The 20,069-nt window shown below is 43.4% G+C and overlaps 1 protein-coding gene across 1 annotated transcript in view; it reads left to right on the top strand.

Annotated features, from left to right (window-relative positions):
• The window catches only part of UNG (uracil DNA glycosylase), a 62,807-nt gene extending 57,493 nt beyond the window's left edge, over positions 1–5,314 (top strand). Inside the window, exons 7-8 of the mRNA XM_069759572.1 lie at positions 402–580; positions 4,088–5,314. Of these exons, the coding sequence (XP_069615673.1) occupies positions 402–580; positions 4,088–4,228 (320 nt within the window). The 3' untranslated portion in view covers positions 4,229–5,314. The remainder of the gene's footprint in view (positions 1–401; positions 581–4,087) is intronic.
• Positions 5,315–20,069: the final 14,755 nt, after the last annotated feature.

The following is a 20,069-nucleotide window of genomic DNA, read 5'->3' as shown; positions in this document are numbered from 1 at the left end:
GTGACCTGTCCTATTTTGAAGGGAATATTCAGAAGTTTGTTAGAATAAAAAAATCCTCATCACTAACAGGCATGCAGTTGCTACCTAACTGCCTGTTGTACCCAGCGCCGTTCTTTGCTGATATGGACCTGCGGCTTCTTCTCTTCCTTGCTCTTGTCAGTGAGGTGTAACTGCTGACATCATACTGATTGACAGCTAGCTCCCCCATTTAGGCAGCGGGGATTCGTTGTAAATCAGCATGATGCCATCAGAGCGGAAAAGAGTCTGCCTCTTCGTCGACGTGACATCAGTAGAAGCAGCCGAATTACCTGCAGGAGCAGTCCTTTTACAAAGTCTTGGATATTCCCTTTAAGAAGGAGTAGTCTAAGTTAATTAAATCTTTTTTTCTTTTTATTGTTTAGGAGTCCTTTTATTAAATGCTGTCTTAACAGTTCGTGCACACAATGCAAATTCACACAAGGACAGAGGCTGGGAACAGTTTACAGATTCAGTGGTGTCATGGCTAAACAAGAACCTGGATGGCTTGGTCTTCATGCTGTGGGGGGCCTATGCTCAAAAGAAAGGCATCAGTATAGACAGAGTAAGTTGTGGTTTAAAAGGTGTCTTTTTTTTAACCCTCAAACTAATGCAGAAGAAAGAACAAAAAAAGGAATGCAAGAGTCTGATTCACAAACCATATATCTTAATTACAAAGAGTTAAAAATGGATAGGAGTGGGAATAACAACCAGGTCAAAAAGAAAAGCTAACGCAAACCGCAGGAACAGTAAAAAAAACAGAATTTTTTTTTATATATCAGTAATGATTGTAAGAAGAGTGTAAATACAATATTAAATCACATAAAACAGATATGAAACAAAGTGAAGAATAAATAACTTTATGTGATTGTCCACAGAATATATTATGCAAAAGTGCATAAAAATGACTGATGCCTGAATTGAAATGTATTGACTGAAGATTGTTTATATTAAAATATATGTAATACACTCAGGTGTGTGGTGTGATACAAGTGGAATAACATGATAGATATCCTGAGTAAAGTGCATGTACATGCAAATCTATGAGCTAGTAGAACTAAATAAGAAGCCAAGTGGCATGTCAAAGCCCCATATGCAGATGCACAAAAATCCAAAAGGAAACATTTATTTAGGAATCTACATAACGTGTAATGACTGGCGCTGACTGTCCCTGGATGCATTGACGCCGACGTGCATTTTGTCTGAAGGCAGACACCGAATCGGCATGAGAAAATTGCAGATGTGAGCTGCACCATAGAGAAACACTGGGGCGAGTGCAATCCGATATTTTTTTTTTTTTTTTAAATCGCATTGCACTCGTCCGAATGGATTGTAAGTGGGAACGAGACCCTACATTGATATACCAAGAAGAGAAGCAAGCGGCCGCAGCAGAAAGGTCTGTGTGTACGCATGCAGGAGGATTATGTTATGGCATTGTTTTGTTTGCTTTTAATAAATTTTCTTGACAAGTTACAGCAGAACAGTTGGCAATAGACAGAACCTTATGCAACTCGGGTACAAGAATGGCACGTATATAAACCAATTTTCATACATGTTACAAACCAAATTCTTCCTACTGAAACTGAACAAAAATTCTTACCCCTCTTCCCTTTGAGGTCATTTGTCATTAATCTAAAGAAATAATCACACTTAAACTTGATTGGTGTTTAAAGTATTGGGTATTACAAAAGCTCACCGACACAAAAAAGAGGACTTGAATATCCTCCAAAAAATAGAAAAGTCACAGAGAAAAATGCAGAGATGTTTAACCTGCTGAAGCCTCCAACTGAATGCACTAGCAGGGTGCGGCGGACACGATTAATGATGGCAAATACACAGGTGCAAAAAATGCCGATGAAACAGCCAGTGTCAATCCAGTGTTGGCTGTTTTGCATTAGTGCACACAAAAAAATAAGCGATGCTAGTCTGTATATGGCATTATTCACACAAGCAATGCAAAGCATCTGGTTTACGGCCTTACTGACGCAGATATATGCGGGCCGCCCAGTGCCACCTAAAGCATGCTATGTGAACAGAGGCCAACAGTTTACAGAACCATCTTGGTCCGCCTGCACCCTGCAAGATAAAGTGCAAAAAAAAAACCAACATATCAATGTATGTAAGGTATTAGTTTATATTTGGGCCTCAATACGTAAGCTGGCAACCCACGACAAGGGTCCTTACATTTTGCCAGTCCTAACGCTAATCCTAGAATAAAAGCTCACCGACACTAATACCTTACACACATTGATATGTTGTTTTTTTTTTTTTTGCACTTTATCTTGCAGGGTGCGGGCGGACCAAGATGGTCATCGAAGTACAACTGATAAAAGATACTTCAGCCCCCCTCCAAATCCCATCCTCTTAAATGCTGAAATTGGGAAGCTAAGTAATACCCCCAGATATGAAGCAATGCTAATTCACAGCCGCGATGCATGGAGGCATCGGGACTCGAACATATTCTCCTTCCATGCCGAAGTCGCTCGGTTATCACACGAACAAGCTCGGATATCTCCTTATCTGAGCACGTTTGCTCAAAACTAATCAAAAGGTTTGAACACCAAAATAGTATCAACAGAAATATGTTTGCCATGTAAAAAAAAAAAAACCTCACACATCTCCAAAAAAGGTATAGGTCTCAGAAAATAACTGACTAAACTATTTTTTGACCATTAATAAAATCTGAAAATGGTATGATGTTCAACTGGAAGAATAATAGTGCCAGGTAGTTTTTACCATTTGATGTATGCTGTTGAACTGTTGAAAACAAGACCCAATAAACTATGGCAGAATTGTATTGTTTTTTTCACCATTTTGCTACACTTCTTATTTTGTTTTCCCTCATTTTCAGTAAATTACATGGTAATGTGAATGGTTTCATTCAAAACTACAACTCATCCTGAAAAAAAACTAGCTTTAAAGCTATGTGGGGGGGGGGGGGGAGGGGGAGGTAGTTATGTATCTTAGAAGAGCATAGTAAAAAATGAAAGGTCAAAAAACTGAATTTCTGTCATCTATTTGTATGTAAAGGATTATCCCTCCTTTTTGTATATTGTTCTTAGTGTTTGACATCCAAACTAAATATTGCTACTTTTAGCCTGTATCTTTCATCTTGTGTTAACAAATTTCTATTTGTGCTGTAATTAAAAAAAAAAAAAACCAAAACACAGAAGGTGGTTTTACTTACCGTGTATCCCTGAGTATACTGAGTATATAAGCCAACCAGAGTATAAGCCGAGGCACATAATTTTGCCACGGAAAACTGGGTAAGCTTATTGACTCAATTATAAGCCGGGTATGTATTGTCCCCTCACCCCTGTCCTGGTATGTGTGGCTCCCCAGTGTTATCCTGATATGTGGCTCCCCCGTTTTTGTTCCTGATATGTGTGGCTCCCCCGTTTTATTGTTGTATGTGTGGCTCCCCCTGCTGTTTGCATGGGTCCCGCATGGCTCACACACCTGCAGCCCTACTTGCCCTCCTCGCACGTCCCAGCATCTATCCCTGCGCCGGCAGCTTTTCCTTGTTCCTGTGCTCTGCGGTCACGTGGTACTGCTCATTAAGGTAATGAATATGCGCTCCACGCCTATGGGAGTGGAGACGTGGGCATATTCATTACCTTAATGAGCGGTACCACCTGAACGCTGAGCACAGGAACAGGAAGAGCTGGCGGCGCTGGGACAGAGATGCAGCAATGGAAGATGAGTATTGATGTCTTCTGGAAGCCGGCGGCTGCAGCTGTCACTGTGCTGTAGCCACCCTCTCCCCCGCCGGCTTTCTGGACAATGACTCATGTATAAGCCTAGGGGGCGTTTTCAGCACAAAAAAAGTGCTGAAAATCTCAGCTTATACACCAGTATTTACGGTAATTTAAAAAAACTACTTTCTATTCATTTAAGAGGTTCCAAGAACATAATTTTCTTTTATGCTACATCCTTTTCCCAAACGGAGGCCGAGAATTTTCTCAATTTTTGTTCAGCTATGCACTTTAAAATCTATCAATGGAAAATCAATAACTTATGTAATTGAGCCACAGTAATTAAGATCTCCTTTGACATTTTTTTTCTTTCCTAGAAACGTCATCTTGTACTACAAACTGTACATCCTTCTCCTCTATCGGCACACAGAGGATTTTTTGGCTGCCGTCATTTCTCGAAGACAAACTCCTATTTGGAAGATTTGGGTAAAAAAGCGATTGACTGGAAAGCGTTATAGCCTGTTTTACAGTAGATAGACCTATTATTGGCAGCAAGAAGCAACGGTGGATGAACTTCTTGTCTCTTTACCAATGGTGCTGTGTCAGTTATTACTTGAATTTGATTTCTATACATTTTACAGTACTCGGTTCTACAAAAAAATAAATCTGCAAGGAAGCTATAATTTAAATACACTATAGTCAGGACGTTCAATGTGTGGGAAATCTACATGGACATACTTAGAATGTCGTTTAATGAAAATGCTACACTTATATTAATGTTTAACAGGCTGCATGAACAGCTAATGGAGACAGAAAATTTAGAAATGTTTCACAGCCTCTTGGTAAAGTCAGAATGTAAACATCTCATGTAAGGGGCATGTTATTGTATTGTATTATACAGTTTGTACATAGTTTGTATATTAAAACGTCTCATTTTATAGTTGCCATGTTTTGATACAAACGGGTGAATAGGACGTTTTTTATTCCTCTTATTTTGTAATAAATAGTACTTGAGAAGTGTGTGTTTTTTATTTATTTATTTTTCCCCCCCTTCCTTCAAAACATTAATCTGATTCCAACATAGAACATGCTGGTACATGCTATTAGCCATGATATTCCTGCAAACTGACATACCAGCCTGTCCTGGTGATCATGTGGGGACAAGAGTTGTGCACGGCACAATCGGTGCGGAAGCTTGGCCTAAAGGTGTGTTCCCATTTCCAAGTTCCTATCCCGATATGTAGTACGGTAGGTGTAATAATATTAGCTATTACCTCCAATTAGAAATGTAATATAGTTTTTCTAATTCACTGTCTCTTTCCTGATGTGCAGGCATTGCAGGACCTTAGTTGCTACTGGTCATAACCATGGATACCCAACTCCATTAGCGTTGTAACCATGGATACTAATAATAATATTACACCTACTACCTATTGGGATAGGGTATTGGAGATGGGGGGGAAAACCCCTTTAACTGCTGAGATTTTTCAGAAGCGGCCTTACCTGGTTCCAGTATCATTGCCGGCTGTTTATCCTAAAAGTGAACCTGTAAGTAGGATTTTGCTCAGTATACTACAGACAATGTCAATTTGGCTCCGTTCTACTGATTAAAATGATACCTTGATTGATGAAATCAGTCTTGTGGTTGATCTTTATTTTCAGTTAATTATATGCCGATATTCAGGAGCGGGCCTGTGGTGGGATGTTCATGTGGTGCTCTGCTTACATATGCATCCTTCACGGTCTTAACCACCAAGTTTACATACTGCATAGAATATTGTGGCGTTAGAAAACAATCATTTACATTCAACAAAATGGCGCCAGTGATGTAGCATGGTATATGCCTAATATGCATATATGCTTTAGTCCTATACTATTGAGGGAAAAAAAATAATCTTCATCAAAACGGTGGCGCCTGCACATTAGCATCTACTGCGTTCCTATAGATGCTACGGTGCAGGTGCCAGTTTCATGAAGATACTTTTTTTTCCCTCATGATGGTATAAAGCATAAATGCATATTAGGCATGTATCATGGTACATTGCAAAAAAAAAAATGCAATCCCACATTGTTTTTTTGTTTGGCTTTTTTGCTAGGTTTTTTGCTAGGTTTTTTGCTAGGTTCACTAAATGCTAAAACTGACCTGCCATTTTGATTATCCAGGTCATTACGAGTTCATAAACACCAAACATGTCTAGGTTACGTTTTATCGAAGAGGTAAAAAAAAAAAAATTTCCAACCTTTGCTAAAAAAAAAAAAAAAGAAAGAAAGAAAAATTGCGCAATTTTCTGTTACCTGTAGCGTCTAGGATTATTTAGTCTAGAAAAAAGACGACTGAGGGGCGATCTAATAACCATGTATAAGTATATAAGGGGACAATACAAATATCTCGCTGAGGATCTGTTTATACCAAGGAAGGTGACGGGCACAAGGGGGCATTCTTTGCGTCTGGAGGAGAGAAGGTTTTTCCACCAACATAGAAGAGGATTCTTTACTGTTAGGGCAGTGAGAATCTGGAATTGCTTGCCTGAGGAGGTGGTGATGGCGAACTCAGTCGAGGGGTTCAAGAGAGGCCTGGATGTCTTCCTGGAGCAGAACAATATTGTATCATACAATTATTAGGTTCTGTAGAAGGACGTAGATCTGGGTATTTATTATGATGGAATATAGGCTGAACTGGATGGACAAATGTCTTTTTTCGGCCTTACTAACTATGTTACTATGTTACTATGTCTTCATTTTTTGTTATCTGGGGTCAGGTGATCGCCTGTTATTACATTTTAATGGAATGTCGCGGCGACCAAAAAAAGTAATTCTGGCGTTTCAAATTTTTTTCTCACTACGCCGTTTAGCGATCAGGTTAATCCTTTTTTTGTTTATTGATCGGGCGATTCTGAACGTGGCGATACCAAATTTGTTAAACACACCAGGGCCTGCCAGATGATAAAACCAGGCCACAAACAATGTTCAGTTCAAGATATATATTTTATTTGTACAAAAAAAGGAATAAAAACATCCATATATTAACAATACAATCTCATAATGTGGAAAAATACCTCCGAACCAATGTCTGGTTTAAAGTGCGGTGCATACAAGCTGACCATCAACCCCTCTTAAGTACATAGTGTGGTAAATATAAATGAATTTATTCCTGGTTGTTGCTGCTTAATTATAAATCTCTAGGTCGGCCTGGAGCAAAACATTCGGTCTGTTAAAGTGTCAGTGTATTAACATAATTACTTGAACGCCAGCCTATAAGGCTTGTATGGACTAATGCTCAAGATTTACTACCATAGTTAAACCTCTATATGACACTAATGGCTTAGAATACAAGCAATGCTACCAAATATAAAGCTAGCTGAGATATAAAACAGGAGACCATAATTACCTCTATGTAGTTCACACACACGAGACCAGCATAGACCCCTACGCGCGTTTCGATATGTTCTTCCTCTGGGGGCGTGTAGTAGGGAGGGAAAAGGGGGTCTATTTAAAACACAATCCAACCAATCATCGATTCTCTGGCATTACCACATGTGTATACAAATGTCAGCGCTACCTACAAATTTGTGTAGGTTTGATTTTTTTTTTTTTTTTTTTTTTATTTTGAATGGGGCAAAAGGGGGGTGATTTAAACTTTTTATATTTTTTTTTTATTTTTTTCATATTTTTTAAAACTTTTTTTTTTTTCTACTTTTGCCATGCTTCAATAGCTTTCATGGAAGGCTAGAAGCTGGCACAACTGGATCAGCTCATCAGATCGCTGCTATGTAGCTGAATTGCAGGCTTGCTATGAGCGCCGACCACAGGGTGGTGCTCACAGCAGGCCGGCATCAGTAACCATAGAGGTCTCAAGACCGGAAGCGCCGGTTAACTGCCGCTGTCAGCGTTTGACAGCGGCATTTAACTGGTTAATAGCGGCGGGTGAATCGCAATTTCACCCGCCGCTATTGCGGGCACATGTCAGCTGTTCAAAACAGCTGACATGTCCCGGCTTTGAGGTGGGCTCAGCGTCGGAGCCCACATCAAAGCAGGTGACCCGACCTCCGCAGTAATAGTACGACGGAGGTCGGGAAGGGGTTAAAGGGAACCTTTCAGCAGATTTTGCCGCTATAAGATGCGGCCACTGCCTTTCAGGGCTTATCTACAGCATTCTATAATGCTGTAGATAAGCCCCCGGTCTGACCTGCAAGTGAAGAAAAATTAGTTATATTATACTCACCTGGGGGGCGGTCCGATGGGTGTCGCTAGTCCGTGTCCGGCGCCTCCCATCTTGCGACAACACCCTCTTGCTTCTTCATCGCTCCCTAACATCGTGCTCCTACGCAGGCGTACTTCTCTGCCTTGTTGAGGGCAGGGTAAAATACTGCAGTGCGCAGTCGCTGGAAGAGGCCTGAGGATCCAGACGAACATCCATTCCGAAAACTTGCTTAGTGAGGACTTGGTCTTTCACCCAAAAAGGTTTAATCAAAGGGCAGTCCCAAAAAATATGAAAAATAGAACTTCTAGATAGGGCGCACGACCAGCAAAGGGGAGGAATAGATGGGTCCATTTTATGTAAAAATTCAGGTTTGTGTGGTGCCAAAGAAGAACAATTTTGAGCTGATTTTCTTTGTATGAACTACAAGATGCAGTCTTAGCTGGTTTGGTCCGAACATTTCACCACTCTACCACGGTCAATGTTTTACCCAGATATTCCTCCCATTTGCGCATATAAGGCCGGCGTCACACTCAGCGTAGGGAAATACGGTCCGTTTTTTACGGCCGTAATATGCAGAAAAAAATCCAGAAATCGTGATCCGTATGTAATCCGTTGGCAAGGTGTGGTCGCGTATTTTGCGCATGTAATGTTGCGTATGTAATCCGTATGACATCCGTACTGCGTTTTTTCCACGCAACCTGACAAAATGGACATTTAACGGTTTTGGAGCCTGTAATTAATTTAAATCAGCATCAGCAACCCTATTTAAGGCCTCTACAACAGGTGGCACCCTCCTATATGGCCATTTTGTGGTTGTGCATCTGTTGGTGTGTTGTAAAGTTTGCACCATGTCTGACCTTCTGCACTCCACCCCAACTCAGCGGGTTTTGTTTAACTGGGTCTTGTCGAGTCGGTTTGGCCAGCCATACCCTGTGATTGTAGATCCGCGAAGGAGTAGAAGAAGAATGTGGGTGCATCCTCTTTTGACCAAACGCCTCACTAAAGGCCATTTTCAGAGGCTCTATACAGTTCTGCGTGCACATCCTGATAAGTTTTACTTATACTGTCGAATGACAATAGCAACATTTGATATCTTGTTGGAGATAGTACGTCCAGGACTCACGTATCAGGACACCAGGATGCGAAAAAGCATATCCGCAGAGGAGCGTCTTCTCCTTACCTTATGGTATGTATTCAACATCCTCACATACTGTATGTTGATGTTTTTTTTTTTTCAGGGTTGTTTGCTAGCAGCTATTTTAAAATGTGTTACTTAGGACAAAACCACAATAAAAATATGTTTTTGTAATGTTCTACTTATGTCCACTAGGTAAATATCGCTTAATTTCATTGATATTCCTGTTTTTTTTATTTATTAAACAACATACTTTCGCTTTATCATGTTTTCTCTAAACTATTGTTACCTAACTAATATGATTTTTTTTGTGTCTTTTCAGTTTCCTGTCAACTGGATTGTCTTATACGGGACTACACCTGGAGTTTCTCATTGGTCGCTCCACGATTTCTGGCATTGTGCGCTCAACATGTAGTGAAATATGGTCGAAACTACATGAACTTGTCATGCCTGAGCCAAAAATGGCTGATTGGCTCAAAATAGCCCGTGGGTTCCAGGACAATTGTGACTTCCCACACTGCATTGGAGTTCTGGATGGGAAACATATCAGGGTGCGTAAGCCGCCGAACTCTGGCTCCCAATTCTACAATTATAAGCAGTTTTTCTCTGTAGTTCTGTTAGCTGTAGTTGACAGTAATTAGAAGTTTATAATTGTAGACATTGGGGCCTATGGGCAAACAGGAGACTCGAGGGTCTTCAATTCATCCATTATGGGTCGGCGGCTACTTGAAAACCAGTTAGACCTCCCACCACCACAACTCCCAGGTTCCAATGCTGAAGCAGTGCCATATGTTCTTGTGGGAGATGAGGCCTTATCCCAGGTGCAACGTGGATCACCGGCGGCGTGTTTTTAATTTGAGGCTTTCCAGGGCGCGTAGACTGGTGGAGTGTGCCTTTGGGATTCTGTGTGCCAAATGGCGTCTCCTCCAGTCTGCCATTCAGCTGAGTGAGGCTACTATTAATGAAGTTATTAAAGCGTGTGTTGCACAATTTTACTAGATTTCATGATTGCCCGTCATCTGTTATGGTGAAGAAATGTTGCCCAATGAGAGTTAGCCTACACCACATGGCCCTCCTCTGCGCCGTCCCCTTTCTGGAATAAAAGTGAGAGATATTTTCACAAATTATTTTGTTTCTCCTCAGGGTGCTACTCCCTGGCAAGATTATGCTGTTTCTCAGTTGTGATTTCCTTTTTTTCAAAATATATTATCACCATCAAATATTTTATGCATACATAAACTGTACTCTGTGTATTGTATTTACTTAATTACCAGATGGTAATGAACAGAGCATATGTGTGTGATGCAAGAATGATTGTCCCACAAATGTCAATTGGCTTTTGACAACATTTTTTACTTAGAGCAAAATCCTTTTGGTGTTAACTTTTAACCATATTTGTTTCATATGTTTTTTTTTTTTTTGTAAACCACAACAGAATAAAGTGCAATTACAGCACAAAGTTAACCAAAACATGGTTAGGCAGAACAAATATAAACAAAAATAACTTTGGGTTACAAATTTCTGTAAGTTGGTGGAGATGATGGCGGCAGCTCAGGGTCCTGCTCAGGTGGCCTTTGTTGGGCCAATTGTCCTTCACCCTGTGTGGATGATGTGTGTGGCGGATCCAAATACAGGCCTTGATCATATTGGCCAGTTGGATATTGGCCATAAGGGATTTGTCTCTGACCCTCATGCTGCTGAACATATTGGCTGGATTCATAGCCACCCCCAATATGGCCATGTCGTCCATACCCAGGTTGGGACCAGCCTACAGCACTGGGTCTGGAAAAGTGGGCATATTGGGAAGGTTGGTTGTAGGCTGCCATATGGTACGGTGCTGGCCTTGGTTGACTTTGGATGGGGAGGGGTTGAGGTGTAGGCACACATGGAGGAGGTGCTTCAAATCCTGATTGACCATGCATCTGTTGAGTTCGTAGAAGGCGCAAGAGGTTATGTGGTGAAAGCTGCCTTCTCTCAATAAATTCCAAAACCTCATAGGGGTCATTTGGGGAGGTGCATAAATCAATCAGGATTTGAATACACCCTCTCACACGTAGCCTCGCCTCACGGGGAAGGGGACGAAGGTACCGGGCCAGGCTGTGAGCAAAGGCCTCCTCACCATCATCCGTGGCTGCCCTTCCCAAATAATTCAGGACCCCAGCATCCACATCCCTCCTACTGGCTTGCGGCCTCTGCGTAAAGGCCCAGCTGCCTTTGGGGAGGACACCAGTGGGACAGTAGGGCTGCTGCTGTGTACATGCTCTTCCTGGCTTACAGGATCAGGTGCTGCTGAGGGTGGTGGTGCTGCATCTTGGACACTTGTTGCTGTCTCTTGGGGTGCAGAAGCCGATGGTCCAGGAAGGATGGAGGTAGAAGAGGCCAAAGATGGGCCTGCCACCTCTTCTTCGACCCCAACCGGATCTATGACAACCTCCGACCTGGTCTCCCTCTCAGTGAGGTTGGGCTGTGTTCTGTTATGGAAAAAACTAAATTAATACCCTTAATTAATAATTGAGTCATTTGCTAACATAAGTTTATTATACATCTGTGACCTCGTCTCCCAGTACTTACCTACACGCAACCTACGATCCTCACAAGACCTCCTTCTCTACTCCCCTCTTATCTCCTCTTCCCACATACGTATACCCTCTACCACAACACATCAGACACAGACTCTCGCCTACCATTGAAACCTTCAAAAAGAGCTTGAAGACCCACCTCTTCCGACAAGCATATAACCTGCAGTAACCACCGATACCACTGCATGACCATCTCTACCCTCGCCTACTGTATTCTCACCCATCCCTTGTAGATTGTGAGCCTTCACGGTCAGGGTCCTCTCCTCCTGTACCAGTTATGACTTGTATTAAGATTATTGCACTTGTTTTTGTTATGTATACCCCTCCTTACATGTAAAGCGCCATGGAATAAATGGCGCTATAACAATAAAAAAAAAAAAATAATAATTGTGTTGTGATGTTTTTACTTACGGTCTTAGATCCATACTGGGATCCAAAAAGGACAGCCGATCGTAGTATATATACTTTCACTTTTTTGTTGTAACTGCTGACCCACTTCTTGCCCACTGCTGCCTTTCCCGGTGATATTGGTCCCTGATGCTGCACCATCGTGTCATAACATCTTCCACTGCAATTACATGGTAACAAATATTCTATAAGCTCATTCTGCACATTGCTTAAAACAGTTGGCATTGATTAATCATTTTTTAACGATGCTAATAAAATGCCTTCTTAAATCAATTTCCTAAAGTTTAAATTGCTTAAAACCACAAATACATTATACACAATAAAATGAAACAACACAAGGACAGGGTCCACTCCCCTCTGTACCAGTCTGGCATTACTAAAAATAGTACCCAACGCAATATCTATATTATCTATGTACTTAAACCCTTTTTCATGTTCAGCAACTTTGTTTTTGCTCAAAAATCCAAAAGAAAAAAACAAGACTAAGCCAAAAAATAATCTGCATGAAATCATGTAGGTAAAGCATTTTTCAAGGTTAATTAATGTCGCAACATGAGTGTACTTACAAAGTTGTGTCTGCTCCGCACGTGTGCGTTGCTCATAATCTGGGAATAGGATCCCACAGATGGTCCTCCAAGCTGCCTCTTTCCTGGCCCGGTTGGAATAGTTTGGATCCCGCTGGTCCCAGATTTCAGGCCTTTCTTGGACCAGGATGAGGAGCATATCCACATCAATGATGGATGCCATGCTGCTTGCAACTCTGTGGAGGCGAGCGCCAGACTTCTGGGATGTCTGTCTGGCTTTTTCAGCTAATTAGCATGTCTGGGCTTCCTGATTGAGGGCTTGGCACATTTCCTGGCACCTGGAGATGTCTGGCATATTTCTCGCAAGTCACACTGCTGGTCCGTGTGTAATACGTATTTTTCTCGCCCCCATTGACTTTCATTGCCTTATTTTTTGCGCAATACGCTGACAAATGCAGCATGCTGCGATTTTCTACGGCCGTACAAGACCGTATAATACGGATACGTAAAATACGGCAGATAGGAGCTGGGCCATAGAGAATCATTGTACCGTGTGCAATCCGTATTTTCTGCGCCTCTCATACGTCCGTAAAACTCTAGTGTGATGCCGTCCTAAGAGTGTCTAGTTGAGGAATCGGTGTCTGGAATTTGTAGAATATTGTAAGTACTAGATATTAAACCTCTTGTTGTTTATTTTTGAATAGTCTCTTGAAGGAAGTAGGAATGTTGGCCTGTAGAGCATGGAATAATTATGAGGCAAAGTGCCTGATCTTAATGTATTGGAATAATTAAAGAGAATTTTTTTCAGCTTATCATTGGAATGTAAAATTTGCGTTTTGTAGTTGATTACGTCAGCGAAGTTAAACAAACTAGACTGAGTCCATACCCCGGTCATTGACTGGCTTAGACTTTTAGGGAAATTCGAATGGGGAAGGAAGCATGGAGTTCGGTGATGCCAGACTGAAGTTTTTAGAGCAGACCCTCCATATATTTCTAGTGTATCGTTGGACCTAATAGGTCTATTGAAGGGGGCTAACCATAACTTTTCAATCTCCATCCCTTTCGTATAGGCAGGTTTAGAAAACGACGAAAGGATTTTGCGGAGATGCCATGCCCAGTAATAGTGAACAAAGTTAGGAGCCGATAGGCTTCTGATGTTTTTATCAACCAACATTACCAACTTTGTAATTCTATGACGTTTTCCTTTCCATATAAAATTAAAAATGACTGCTTGAAAAGTACATAAATCTCAGTCGGACCAATATGGGTAAAGTCTCAAAAAGGGGGCGTTGCCTAGCACTCAATGTGAACAGACGGCTCCTGTGACCTCTCCGCTGCATTGCTTCATTTATCCTTTTCAAAGTTCCTCCGAAGGAGCAGATAACAATCTGTGCTGGTGACAGTGGGGAATGGAGGCAGACCCCAACACGCGGTGCTGTGGTGACCCGAGGTCATGGTGAGGAGATGGCAGCAGGATGCGAGGACAGGAGCTGGGAGCCGGGCTGAAGATGGCACCGAGAGCGTGGAGGCACCAGAGAAGGCAGATGCAGCAAATGCCTCCTATGCAAAGAGACCGGAGATAGCAGCTAAATTGGAGAAGTTTGCGAGGCTGGAAGGAGCAGCAAAGGCCGGGATGTTACCGGGAGATCCGGAACTATTGTAGGTCCTGCCCCACCTGTCAGATAACTGCTCCATCTTCTCACTTCCGAAGTCCTCTAGTCCCGTTACCGGTAATAGAGATCCCATTTGAGCGAATTACCATGGACCTGATGGGGCCTTTAGTTAAGTCTGCATGAGTGCACCAATATATTCTAGTGATCATGGACTATGCGACCCAGTACCCTGAAGCAGTATCCCTAAGGAACTCTTCGGCTAAGAGTATTGCCCAGGACCTTGTCCATATTTTTGCTAGGACAGGCCTGCCGAAGAGATTTTGACAGACCAGGGAACCCCCTTCATGAGCAAGGTAATGAAGGAATTGTGTAGGGTCCTCCAGATTGCCCAGCTGCGAACCTCAGTCTACCATCCACAGACCGACGGTCTAGTAGAAAGCTTCAATAAAACCTTGAAAGCCATGCTCAAAAAGGTCATTGAGAAGGACGGTCGAGACTGGACTACCTGCTTCCATTTTTGCTCTTTTCCATCAGGGAAGTGCCCCATGCCTCTACTGGCTTCTCGCCGTTCGAGCCCCTGTATGGTCGACATACGCGAGGCCTCCTCGATATCGCGAAGGAAATGTGGAGCTGAGGTCACGCCACACAGGAGCATCATAGAGCATGTTGCCTATCTGCACGAGAGAATGGCAAAAGAGTTGCCTATTGTGAAGGAGCATCTTCTCCAGGCACAGGAGGCACAGGCAATGGTGTATAACCGATCAGCGAGGCTGAGGCAGTTCCAGCCCGGGGACAGCATGATAGTGCTTATCCCCACAGTGGAGAGCAAGTTCCTAGCCAAGTGGCAAGGCCCAAATGAGGTGGTGGAAAAACTGAAGTTAATCACAAAGTATACCAGTCTGGGCGAAGGAAGCCGCACCAGGTCTATCACGTGAACTTGCTCAAACCTTGGCGACACTAAGAACCGCTGGACACCCCTTGCCTGGGAGCCAGTCCCAAAGTCACTGTGGATGATGTCACCATTGTAGAGACCCTGACGCTGGCCCAGAGGCAACAGTGTCGGGAGCTGTTGCAGTGGAACCGCAACCTATTCTCAAGAGTTGGGGAAAACGCAGGTGGTCGAACATGATGTGTTGACGGACCCGCATGTAAGGGTGAACCTCAAGCCCTATAGAATTCCAGAAGCACGGAGAGAGGTGATATCCAATGAGGTGACGAGGATGTTAGACCATGGGGTGATAGAAGAGTCGAAAAGTGGATGGTCGAGTCCCATCATCCTCGTACCGAAGCCTGACGGTGAGTGGTGGTTTTGCAATGACTACCGCAAGCTGAATGAAGTCTCTAGTTTTGACGCTTACCTAATGCCTCGTGTGGATGAACTCATTGAGAGACTTGAACCCGCGAGATACATTACAACCCTGGACCTGACGAAAGGCTATTGGCAGATCTCCATATCCCTGAGTGCAACGGAGAAGACAGCCTTCTCAACCCCTGATGGGTGTTTTCAATACACCAGGATGCCCTTCGGTCTGCAGGGTGCCCCGATCACCTTCCAGAGGGCGATGGATCAGATCCTGGCTCCGCATAAGAAGTATGTTGCAGCGTACCTTGATATAGTGGTCTTTAGCCCTGACTGGGCTAGTTACCTGCCAAAGGTACAGTTGGTTCTGGATGCTTTAAGAAGTGTGGAGTTCACAAAAAATCCAAAGAAATGTGCCTGGGCTATGTCGCCGAAGGGTGTCAGAAATCCCACCGTGCTGCCACCAATATGTCACGGATCCCACTGGGATCCCACCAATCTGTCCCAGTTCACGTGGGAAGATACCTTTTTATTATCCCCACCACTCACACCAATTGGTCACGAACCGAGGTTGTTTGGTTGCCCCTGGTTCGTTCTGAAGGGGATTTATCTATATCTCTCTTCCCAGCTCTCTGGTGCCCCCTTACCTTCAGGTCAGTCAGGGTCCTGCACTTAGGGTAATTAGTCGCCAGAAAGGCTACCTGCTGTGTACTGGCTATGGGGCACACTGCAGCGAGGACGATATAACTACTCCCACTCAGGCAGGAACAATAATTATCAAAGCCGCCGTCGCTACAAAGCCTTCCAAACGCACAGAACAAAGTATGCTGCCACCAGCTCTGATTCTCTTAATTGTTAATGGGTCTGGTGCCAACCCAAATCAGTAGCATAATTCACCTCAGAGGACGCGACAGTTCATTTAGAGCATAGAGAGACAAGCTAGTAATTTTATATTTTACTCCAAAAAAGGGTAAGGCTGGTTTCACATTTGCGTTTAAAAATGCAGCGTTTTAAACGCAAACGCATTTGGTGAAAAAACGCATGTAAACGCAGCCAATCATCAAAATCAACAAGAAAACCCACTATAAACAGAAATAGCTAGGGTTAGGGATAGGATCCCTAGTAACCCTAGGGACCCTAACCCCAAGGGATCCTAACCCTAACCCCAAGGGATCCTAACCCCAAGGGATCCTAACCCTAAGGGTCTGTTTCCACGATCAGGAAACGCTGCGTGTCTGACGCTGCATAGAGCCGCAGCGTCAGACACGCAGCGTCCAGATGTTACAGCATAGTGGAGGGGATTTAATGAAATCCCGTCTCCACTATGCGTGGTAACACGCACGCGGCGGCCCTGCGACTCCGGACATGCTGCGCGTCTTTTCAGATCGCAGCATGTCCGTATATCTTGCGGCGACGCTGCGTCGCCGCAAGATATAGCACAGGGCCCTATGGTGGGGAGCGATGATGCCGGATGTGTGCTGTGAACACATCCGGCATCATCGCGTCCCAGAAAGGGGGTGGGGCTACCGCAGAGCGGCTAAGCCGCTCCGGCGATACCGCCGGCCATCCTGACCGTGGAAACATACCCTTAGGGATCCTAACCCTTAGGGTTAGGTTTAGGATCCCTTAGGGTTGGGGGTTGGCTTATCAGTGTGTATTCTTGTGTTTTTCTATTAAAAACCATGCGTTTAAAAACGCATGCAAACGCATGTACTTAAAAACGCATGCGTTTACATAGACAGCAATACGTTTTTTGGCCGCAAAAAAAAGCATGTTTTTGCGGCAAAAAAACACCGCTAGAAATTACTACATGTTGCATTTCTGCAACAAAACGCATGCATAGAAAAGACGCATGCGGCGGCAAAACGCATGCAAAAAAAGGCATGCGTTTTTAATGTTAAGTATAGGGAAAAAAAAGCATGCTTTTTTTGCGCTAAAACGCAGCGGCAAAAAACGCAAATGTGAAACCAGCCTAAGCAGTGTTTACAAAGTATAAAAAGATATTATAAAGGAGACAATATCATATGTACAATACAGATTACAAATAAAATGGGATTAAAATTGAAAAGAACACTTACATGTCATTATGTCATTGTATCATCTTGACTGACCTTGTGCTGGGGAAGGGTGAGCATATATCCAGATTCATAGTACCACTCTGTACAGCAGCTGGACCACCGGACAAAACACACTGCAAGAATGCTGTATCACTAAGTTATTTCTAGCCCCAAACCCAGGCACTCCCCCTGTGGTGACATCACTTAGAGGCTGACGCCTCTCCTTTACTTAGAATATGAAAACTATTTTTACGCATATCTCGGTGTATGAACCTCGTATAAGAAAGTTACAATGATCAGAATGTGTCCCACATCATGGAGATTATTTTAAGTGTACACACGGAGTAATTACCTGAACCGCTTACGAAGAAATCCGCACTTTGCACTCATTGCGTTTATCTGCTAGCGCTTTCAGTGAGTGATAGATCTATCAATCGACATCCTGAACATATAATTCTTATATATCTAGCCTGGATCGGTGCCCATATATATCACGTTAATAGAACAAAGGATCACATGCAGTTTTGAAGGGGCTATACCAGTTTGGGCTGGTATTGGTTGGGAGAAAGGAATGAGTAGTTTTATGGGGATTTGTCTTCTGCAGCTAAAAGCCATGAACTGCTCACACATTGGTATCAAGTTGCACAGAGTGTCTGCTATAGGGCTTTGTCTTGGTATGAATGAATGCAGAGGGGGAGAAAGGTGGGTCAAATCTTCAGGGTGTGTCTGGAAAGCCATGTAACCTTCTGATACTAAATTCACAATATGACATTTTTTACATTATCGTGACAGAAGGGGTGAAATTAAACCACAGATACATAAGACTGAGGCGATTCAGAAGTGGTCGCAACCGGTTACCAAGAAGCAAGTGAGGGCGTTTCTTGGAATTGTTGGCTATTACCGGCGGTTCCTCCCAAATTTTGCTATAATCGCCGCACCATTGACGGATCTTCCTAAAGGTACCAAGTCGACCATAGTTAAATGGACTACTGACACAGATGGCGTTCCAGGAGCTAAAGCAAACATGCGGTTCTGGTCATACCAGACTTCAGCAAGGAGTTTGTGATCCAGACAGATTCCTCAGAAGTCGGGTTGGGAGCCGTGCTGTCTCAGGAGATAAATGGGGAAGAGCATCCCATCCTGTATCTGAGCCGGAAGCTCTCGTCCTGCGAGAAAAATTACGCCATTGTGGAGAAAGAGTGGCCATAAAATGGGCAGTGGATACATTGCAGTATTATCTACTAGGCCGGACGTTCAAACTAGTGTCCAATCATGCCCCTCTGAGATGGTTAAGGGAGAAACAGTAAGAATGCCCGGGTGACAAGATGGTTCTTAGGCCTCCAGGACTTCAGGTTCCACGTAGAACACAGGTCCAGGAATGCAGATGCCGTCTCCCGAATTCCCTGTTTGGTGTCTAAAGGTGCCAAAGCCCTCGGCTTTTGACAGAGGGGAGAATATGTGACAGGGTCATTGGTGTTGCATATGATGGGATATATGTGTCACAATGATTGCTTTCCTGAGTGATGTGAAAGCCATAAGTGTTTTCTCCAGCATGATATCAGCTGAGAGCAATCCAGTTGCTATATGGGTATGGCTTTCATGTTGGGTAGGTCAGAGATGGGTGAGACGCCTATCCACCATATCTACACCTCCAGGGTGTGGCTGGAGGGGAACTAAATGTGCAGTTTTCTTTTCTCTATGTGTGTGGAGGAAAGGAAGCCTCCTGATTGCTAAAGACTACGATAGCTGTCGTGTGTGTTATCCCAGAGGACCTGGGCAGGACGGTGTATGAACTGATTATTTTCATTTGAGCGGGACAGGATGTTTTTCTGTTACCATTATTTTTTTTGTTTATGAGGCAATAAACCACTGAGAGACTTTAACCATCCATGTGCCTGATGTGCAGGTGGTGGCTGATGAATAATCCCATAAGCCGCTGCCTGCTCTCACTGTTATTAGCTACAGCAGATGTAGGATGATGGGAGCAGTAGTCCCACCAGCTGCCTCCTACTCTCGCTGTTATCATTGGAATATAACTCTCAACAATCTTACCTGCTCATGCTGATCACTGCCAGAGCAGGAGAATGATGTGAGCTGTCTTCAGCACCCAGCACCAGGGAACAGCGCTAACTGTACCGCTGCTTCCCAGGCGCCGGTACGTGTCACACTGATGACACACGAATGTCATCCATGTGTCATCAATGTGTGCTACATTGTGTAGCACATGCAGCTGGTAAAAAACGGACACATCAACGTAGTTTGCCCTCGGATGCACACACTGACATTTGCACAGACCAATTCGCTTGAATGGGTCTACGTGTATAATTGTCTCCGGTACAGGTGAAAACTGTCACCACACGTACCTGAAACACTGACGTCTGAAAGAGGCCTAACAAAGGGTTAGAGGGAGCAAGCACCAGCCACTTTGTGCATTTTTTTTAATTAATAAAGTTAGTTTTTTGATTATTGCTAATCGTAATATTAAACATTAATCAGATCTCTGATTCAGTTTTAGGCCTGTTTGACACGTCAGTGTCTCCGG

The sequence above is a fragment of the Ranitomeya imitator genome, chromosome 1, assembly GCF_032444005.1.
Source record: "Ranitomeya imitator isolate aRanImi1 chromosome 1, aRanImi1.pri, whole genome shotgun sequence".
NCBI lineage: Eukaryota > Metazoa > Chordata > Amphibia > Anura > Dendrobatidae > Ranitomeya > Ranitomeya imitator.
Note: the sequence above shows the minus strand (reverse complement) of the source record. Positions and strands in the feature narration are given on the sequence as shown.